Raw genomic sequence first — 8,977 nt, forward strand, 5'->3', positions numbered from 1 at the left:
AATGTCTACAAATGTATTTTACAGATTATATATAAAAGTAGAAAGTGGATTTTTTTAACCATCATCCCTGAATAGGGGATATATATTACTGTATATTTGAAATAACTTAACAGTTTCTGAAATAAAGCAGGGTGTTAAAAGAAATATGGCCACAATAAATGATAACTACAGAGAGAATCACAGACCACAGGTGTGACAATCACTACTACGGATGCAACAGTTCTGATTTTCCCAAACAAACCGATATTCGCATATAATTACAAACCGAACCACATTGACGGGAAAAACCCGAACCAAAATATTTTTTTTTTGTCAGTTTAGTGCCAGCAAGATCTTAGACCTGATAAATTAAGCAATGGTGCTAAACTGACTAAAACTGTCAAATGAAAAGGTACTGAAAGAAAATAAAAATGTTAGTTGAGGTCCCAAACCATCGTGAAACTGGAATAAACAGTGAACCGGGTGAAGCTGAAAAACAAAATGGGATGTTGCAGACAAATGGAAGCTGCTGTGAGGAGGTCAGTTTATTTTTTATTAAGGTAGCTTCATTTACTGTGCATGTATTGAAATTAGTTTAGTTTGTTGCTGCATTCTATCGGCATGTTGATTGAATTCAAGTGTAAGGGCCTTATCAAGAGGCATATGTATATACTGTATCTCACATGAGCTGCAGTTCTTACAAACAACTGCAGCGACAATGGGGGGGGGGGGGGGGGGGGTTGGGGGGGGTGTAGTTTAATGGCTATTAATAAATTATTATATTTCTTCTACATTGTGTCTAACTGTAGAATACATTGGTATGAGTGATGCAATAAAACTGATAGGCTGGTCAATATAGCAAGGTTTATAACGTCCTATGAAAGCAGTACTTAAGTTTGTTTTTAATTGTATTAATGACCTGAACACAAAAAACATGGAAAAAAAGGCCCTACCTGTTATTTGGCGAGTGGTTCCATTTAATTCAGACATCCCATTGACTTCCCGAAAGGTGACAAGCTGTCCCGACTGAAGTCCATGATTCCTATTGTCCATGCAGGTTACCACTCCAGGATTTGACTGAAAAACAACCAGCGTAACAAAACAGTGTAAGAGAAATGGCAGCTCTGAAAGAATGTCTGGTAACCACTGTTGATGGAGGAAAAAGAATAATATGTGAACATGTGAAAAAAGGGGTTGTAAAGTGGAAGATCTATATTGAAGTACTTAACGTCAACAATTTCTGAAATATCATTTTTTATGGAGCATTACCAATAATAAAAGGTTTAGAGAGTGTTCTAGAACACAACTGTGTACCAAATTTAAAGACGACCTCCAAGTAACGAGAATCACTCATGTATATGATTAAAGCTTAACTAAGTATCTACGTTTATCACAACTGAATAAGCGCTTCTCTAGACAGACATGTGTGAGACATGCTTACTTAAAATCAGACAGATGTATTCCTTATATCACCCGACTGTTACTCTCAATAACTTGCGCCAAAGATTGTCCTAGCCAAGTTTCATTACATTTGCATAGTTTTACATATGTGTTGAACGTGTTGAAACTCTAAAGTGAAACATATGTGCTGTAAAAAAAATAAATAAAAATAAATACACACACATCAAGATCAATTATAAAGCTGATATTTAAGAAGGAGAGTAGCCTTTCATGTTCTATAGCAAAACTGAAGAATGTCATTTTACTGTTTTTACCTGGGTTATATTCTGCACGAAGATTTCTTTAGGCTCTTCTCCGGTGGGATCAGAGACTTCAAACTTGTCTCCAAAATCACAGAACACACGTGAGCAAATCCCATATACATCAGTGCTGATAAACTGTAAAGCGATTCCAAGCATCATAAAATCGAGTTATAAGCCAGTTACCTCTATCTCCATTGAAAAACAAAACACAATCTGTACATGTTTGTGCAGCCACAACTGATGGTGGAAAAGTGAACTGGACCAAATTATTTCATCAGCTACAGATTACAAATACTATGTTGATGAGTTAAGCACCTAGGAAATCGTATTGGAAATACAATCAATATATAAAAGGACATTACATATAAGCATTGTTGGAAAACATGTCCATCAGAAAACACAACACAAGTTTGGTCCCCAAACAGTCTGTATAAAAAGGACATCTAATCTTCGATTTAATATAAAAAATATAATTAGAGCAGTGTTAAAAATTGCAAAATCAATGAAAAGGTAACACCTTTTTAATTTCCTGAACAGCATATTATTCTACCAATAACTACATGTTTTAAAAAGTTTACTTTATGTTTCAAAGTCTAAACCTTACCTTAATTGGAGGCTGTTGTGAATGGCAAAATTCATTAATCTTCTTTTGGAGAGAAAGCCTGGTCTCAGTTAGGATCACGCACTGGTAAGATTTTAAGAATGGTTAGTACAAAATGTAAGGCAAGAAGCAACAACAAAGTATTTTTTAGAACCATACTACATTAAAAACTAAACTGGCAAAAATATTTACATTCACTAATTGATTTACACACAAGTTTTTGTATATCTTGTTTCCAGACCCCAGCTGTATGTTTTACTCAATTTTGAAAGCCCCATACCTCCTTATAAGAACTCTTATGCACTAGACACAGTCTCTCAAACTTTATTTGGGGCAAAAAAAAAAAACCCCAAAAACTGTTTTGACTAGGGATCCCCAACTAAAAACTGGAAAAAAGGCATATTGCAAAACAAAGAAAAACATCTGGCTCTGTTCACAATAACACCAGAATTAACCAGTCACAAAAGAGGCTGCTAACAAAAAATACAATCTGTTCTAGCAGAGTTTATGGCTGGTAAGAGCAGGTGAACACTTAAGTTACCAATATTCCTTCTACCAACCATCACAATTACAGTGCTATTTATACAAATACATAAACTTACCTGATACTGCTTTAAGAACGACAGATCAGTTGTTGTGTCAATGGGTGCAGTGGATATGTTGACTTGAACATAAGGATTTAACTCAGCAATGCGAGGATAAACAGTTTCCACTCTATAAATAGGATTTAAAAACATTAAGAATATATTATTGAAAGACATCAATACAGCTAGATGTATTTACCAGATGATTTTAGTATCTACACATTTTTATATTAGGGATATTGGGTGGTGACTTTGTATGAGCCAATAATAGCATGCACTGTACAGTAGAAGTAAATAAGAGGCATTGGCCAAGCCAGTGTAGAGTTATGTGTTCACAGTACAAACTGTATATACTCTATATGTATATGTACTGCAATTCAACTCTATTACATGCACCTTTACTGGTATTTAATGATATGGGGTAGGGATCAAACATCCTCAGAAGCCTCGTCTCTCAATTTAAGAGACGCTAGCTGCTGAGACAGTTCTTTGATCTTCCAATTCTGCCTGCCTGCTCTGTGCTCAACATTAATTCCAGAGCAGTATACCCTGAAGTCCCCAAGAAGTCTTACATTTATGCAACAATGTCTTTAATTGTTATTAAACCGGGACCAGGCTCTAAAGCACTTTTAATTGTACATTAACCTGTAATGAAATTGTATTTAGGGAGTAGCCCTGCAGCTGAGTACTGATATTTATAAGGCTCCATAAAAGTGAAGATTACCTTTTCCTCTGGTTCTGAACATCATCTTCACAAATAAAAAAGTTAGTTCCAAGATCCCAGGTTTCACATTTCTTTGTATCGTGAACAGTCAATGCCTGCAATTAGGATATAAACATATAAGCAATTGAAACTGCTCTCTAAAAATAAAGATTCATTTGTCTAATATAAGAGACTTCTTACTGTATGTCTAATGGAAGACAACTAGCAGGGTTGGTCCGATTTTCATTATTTAGTACACTAAGCAGTGGTGTTATTGTGAGTGCATTTCAGTTTCTTTACTCTATGCCTATGGGAGCTGGAATCTTTCAATTTGGTAATTCTGATGCGGCTGTCTATGTCTTTCTACAGACTTGGATGCACTTAGTTTATGCCTTCATCCTCATGTCCCAGGCCATCAACTGCAATCATCCAACACTGGCCTGTTGGTGGCCCCAAGATACAGAATTTGGACTTTTGGTGCCAGGGCCTCAGTTGTCATGTCTCTCAACTATGGAACTCAGAACATGGTATTAGCCGCAGAGACAGTAAATATTTTTAAAGCCAGTCTAAAAATATTTTTTATAGCATTTTCCAATAGAAAACTTCTGGATTTGTGAATATGCATTTATGTGCACGTGTCCCAGTGCTTGGAGTTTGGAGTTTCAGACAAAGTAAAATGGTTTGCGTACCTTTACTCCTGCAAGTACAATATTCTTTGCTGTAAAAACAAATCAATTCATCAACAATTAATCATTTGTGTATATGTATATGTATATATATGTATATGTATATATATATATATATATATATATATATATATATATATATATATATATATATATATCAGAAGTGATCTCTGCATCAAAATGTTAAGTTGACAGAGCAAATACATATATTTATTTCATTTATTTGTATCTATGTACACCTGTACCATTTAGAAACAAAAAATAAATGAATGACTGTAAATAATCATAAGTCGCATAATATAACATCGTATTTATAATATGTCCACATGCAAAAAGCGATTTAGTATTTGTCATGATTGTTCAGCATACATTAAGTTCTTCCCTATTACTCATTCTTTTTTATGTTACTATATAAAACTTACCCATCTCTACTCCTAGCCCTCCCATCCCACTGAGAAACACATGAGACTGGGCCATCTGCTGCATTGCGCTATCACCCAATACATAGCGTTGACGGCTATAACAAAAAAAAAAAAAAAAAGAACAGGCATTTGAAGGTTAATTACCCATAAACTGTAACACATAACTTTCAGCTGTTTGAACATTTGTGAATGCAATGTTTGTGAAAGGTGAGGGACAATGGCACTGGCTAGAGGTGCCAAAGCACAGCCTTCACAGCACACCTAAATCCTGACCTGGAACTACCCCTGTCATCATCCTGGGCTTCTCTCAAGCACAGACTTCGATTGTCCTAAATTGTGTGGTGCTTATGATATGGACTAATGTCTCCTGGGGGTAAGCCTGAGCCAGGTTTCAAAGTTGAGCCATTTAATTTAAAACTAAATTGTAAAGATAAAATAGACAGAGAGCAACAGTAACTGGTAAGTTTATTATCAGTGAAGTAAAGATCAAACTTACCCTAGACTATATCATGATATTAGATATGGAATTATTACATTTAAAAAAGTGGAATCCTTCATGGACACATTTTGATCTATACCACTAATTTAAATTGTGCAACTTTGTTTTCTTATGAATGACTGACTTGTTTCAGAAAATTCTATGCTATCTACATTCGTATTCACTATAACCCCTTGAGGTACACAAGACATTGAACAGTTGTTCAAACGGTTTCTTCTTAAAACACATTTGAGAGTGACTCAAGTATCACAAGGAACCCTGTTGCAAAAATAATAAAGTTAGCATTACTATTAGTGGGACTCATATGTCCCTTGTACCTTAAAGGGTTAATATGATTTTTTTGTTATAAATCAAATGATCTTAACAAAGAGCTGGAATCTTACCTGTACAAAGTATCATCAATTTCCATAGAATCTGCAGCCATAGTCTGGTATGTTGTTTACTTTCAAAGAAAATATTCAAAACGGTTACAAAAAAAAAAAATCAATATAGTTATACTATTATGATCAAATATAATGAACCCAAATCACACAGGAACAGCTTCCCCCTTTCAATGTGTCTTTCTTATACTGCAGAACTGCGCAATTACCAAATCCAGATATTTTAGAGAATTAGGCCTAGATGGTAAAATCCTGCAGTGAAGTCTGTTATCCAGAATGATACAAATAGTCACTACATTTGAAAAACCTTGTGAAACAGCAGTAACTTGTGCAATCATGCATAAAAGCACCAGCCAACCAAGCATGTTTTGATCAGCCCAATGAAATCAGCTCTCAGATTGTATGTATTACAGATCCAAAGTATACTGCATACCAAATCAATTATGTGAGTGACAGGCAAAGTACACAAAATTGTACAGCAGCAGCTGTTGGAATTTTCATCAAGGTTGATTCATTTCATAATTTAAAGAGTTAATGAATAGTATTTACATGTCACAAAAGCATGTATATAACCCGACTGGCAAACCGAAAAAAGAGCCTAAGAAAACAAATTCAAGTGTCATTTTTTTAAAAATAAAGCCTTTATTGAATATACAGTACTGTATACGGTAAACCGTTTAGACACACCGCAATAGTATTAGTGCTTTGTGATAATGATGGAACGTAATGGTTTCAGGTTAGGGAGGCTTCTAGTCTCTCGTATCAGTGTAGTACCTAGATTATTAAAATAAGTACACCTTTGCTTTATTATTATTATTATTATTATTATTATTATTTTTTAATTTATTTATTTATTTTACTATCAGTTTATGTTTTAATAAATTCGCAAACTGCTTACTCACTCATCCCCGGGCCTCCACCATCTGAGTACTAACTTAATCTGTACATGACTTCCATAAACAAACGTTATTGAGAGACATACATAGCCTACACGATTTCACCCAAGAAAATCACAGGTTCTCCCTGGGTTTAACAATTATTGTAAACGTATTAAATGTACACAAATACGATTTACCTGTCAGTGTTGGAGATTAGAGTCGGTGAATGAATGACTAGCGATCACAATTCATTCCGGGTTACAAGTGGGTCTCATCACGTGAACACTTGAGCCCATGTGATCACGTCAGACTGTGCAGGAGATGCTCAGAGCAGGAGTCGTGGATGCATCAGACATGGATTCAAACTGAACATTTTGTGCTTTCGTCCTGAACAGTCGCTCAGGTGTTTTTCAGTTGTACATTCTCTGATGTATTTTGGAAAAAAATATTACTTATTGTTTCATTGATTCTTGCAGTATCCTCATTTATTTTTCTATAAAATATATAATGTTATTTTGAGGACTCTGGTCTTGATAGTTCTCTTATATACATAGATGCAAGTGGCAACTGTTAGAGTCAGCCAAGACTCTGAAACTGGGGAGGAAATTCACATTTCAGCAGGACAATGACCAGAAGCACAAAGCCAAAGCCACACTGGAGTGATTGAACAAGAAGAGAATTAATGTTCTTGAGTGGCCCAGTCAAAGTCCTGACTTGAATCCAATCGAAAATTTATGGCGAGACTTGAAGACTGCAGTCCATCGACGATCCCCAACAAACTTATCAGAACTGGAGCAATTTGCCCTTGAAGAATGGGAAAAAATGTCACCATCCTACTGTGCAAAGCTAGTAGAGACCTATCCAAAAAGAATTGCTGCAAAATGAGCTTCTACCAAGTACTGACTTAAGGGGCTGAATACTTATGCAACCAGTAAATTTCATTTTGTACATTTTCTTTGCAAGTTTTGCTGACATTTAACCTCCTCATCATATAACAGTGTTCAGTTTAACCACTACAGCTTTGAATAAAAAAAGTTGTTTTGAAAAACTGTGCATTTCAGAGTCACCTTTGAGTGTGTATTGATGATCTGTCAAGAATGTATGTGTTCGTTCATGTTTTTATAGTTGTACTCCTATTGAATGATTCTTGATATATACATCTAGCATATTCATTGACGTATATGTCAGAACCAACTGACTTGAATTGTGTCCTTTCCAGTAATGATTCAATTACCTATTCAATCTAAATGGCTTAATTTACTGACTTATATATGGGATTTACCTGACATTATTCTTAATTCTCAACACCTGATGAAAACATGGATTGTCGAAACGCATTGTGTGTTTCGTGTTTTTGGTTTCTTCTTACTTTCTCTACAAATTCTCGACTTTTAAGCCTTGAAAGTACAGTTGCAACTGAACCCAGAAGACAGAAGCCATTGAGCTTTAAAACAGGACCTACTGTAGATTGATATGCCCTTGACTTCTGCTCATCTGTCACTTGAGCTACTTCCGATATGGGTCAGTTTCAAGGTAACCGCCTGTTAGCTTACATCATTTTTTAATTCTCCTGAAGGACATTTCAGCAATACCTCCCCTGGTGTATGCTGTTCAGAGCTGGCGATGTGCTAGTTGTCAGCTGGTCTTACTGTTTCTGGAGAGTTGGTGCTGGGTGAGGATTTTGCCTATTTTGGCTGGTCCGAGAAAACATAACTTAATCATTTCGATAAGCTGAGCTGATAGCTGATTTTAACAAAACTACACCATTCTGTCTTGAAAGAATGTTTTATGAAATAGGTAAAAAGAAGACAGATACAATATTTGTGCTAACTAGCAGCCTGCTAACTAGAAGAAGCTTGCTTTCTGAAACTGACATCAGATTGATAAGGAACCAAGTTAATAACACCTGTCAAGTTTACCTTTATAGTCATATAAAGAAAGACACTGCGAGTAAGGGTGGTCACTATAAAATGTGGATTGGTAAATAAAGAATGCTAAAGTATGGGGTACCAGTACAGTGCAATCTTAGATTTTAACACACTTTAAAGACTTTTTCAGATACTTTAGCTTGGCATTCTACTTGGGATCATTGATTATAAAATGATGTATTGTATGGCAAATTAAAGGTCATTAGAGTTTGTACTGTCCCTGTGGATATATATCATTTTGACTGGTGAAGATTTACTGTGTTGGCAGATGCTGAATAGTAATAAACAGATTAATTGGATTGTAATCTGCTATAGGGAATATTCCAGTGCATGGAAAACAAATGGAAATTTCCTTCTCCAGGTTTGACATGACATGTCTTTTAAAACTTGTGCTTGCATTCAGAATTTCTAATATTAATTTATTAAAATATATTTGTCAGGATCTGGTACATCTGGTTCAGATTTACAGTATTTATTTTTTATTTTTTTATATGATTCGTTGTTTCTTCACTACATTTCTCCATATACAGTAAGTTTAGCTTTTACACTCAACTTCAGAAGGAAACACTTCCAGTTCTAGTTTGTTTGCATTCCCTAATAGTAGTTTTAGCTCA

At 35.2% G+C, this 8,977-nt stretch overlaps 1 protein-coding gene across 2 annotated transcripts in view; it reads right to left on the reverse strand.

Annotated features, from left to right (window-relative positions):
• The window catches only part of LOC117409446 (ubiquitin-like modifier-activating enzyme 6), a 34,671-nt gene extending 27,879 nt beyond the window's left edge, over window positions 1-6,792 (reverse strand). For both annotated transcript variants that reach the window (XM_059003202.1, XM_034015525.3), the window contains exons 1-9: window positions 6,633-6,792; window positions 5,561-5,619; window positions 4,679-4,773; window positions 4,260-4,288; window positions 3,592-3,686; window positions 2,886-2,997; window positions 2,287-2,367; window positions 1,695-1,817; window positions 933-1,056 (exon numbers count right to left, since the gene is read on the reverse strand). In XM_059003202.1, coding sequence (XP_058859185.1) covers window positions 933-1,056; window positions 1,695-1,817; window positions 2,287-2,367; window positions 2,886-2,997; window positions 3,592-3,686; window positions 4,260-4,288; window positions 4,679-4,773; window positions 5,561-5,601 — 700 coding nt within the window. In that variant the 5' untranslated portion in view covers window positions 5,602-5,619; window positions 6,633-6,792. The remainder of the gene's footprint in view (window positions 1-932; window positions 1,057-1,694; window positions 1,818-2,286; window positions 2,368-2,885; window positions 2,998-3,591; window positions 3,687-4,259; window positions 4,289-4,678; window positions 4,774-5,560; window positions 5,620-6,632) is intronic.
• Window positions 6,793-8,977: the final 2,185 nt, after the last annotated feature.

The sequence above is a fragment of the Acipenser ruthenus genome, chromosome 2 (assembly GCF_902713425.1).
Source record: "Acipenser ruthenus chromosome 2, fAciRut3.2 maternal haplotype, whole genome shotgun sequence".
Taxonomy (NCBI): Eukaryota; Metazoa; Chordata; class Actinopteri; order Acipenseriformes; family Acipenseridae; genus Acipenser; species Acipenser ruthenus.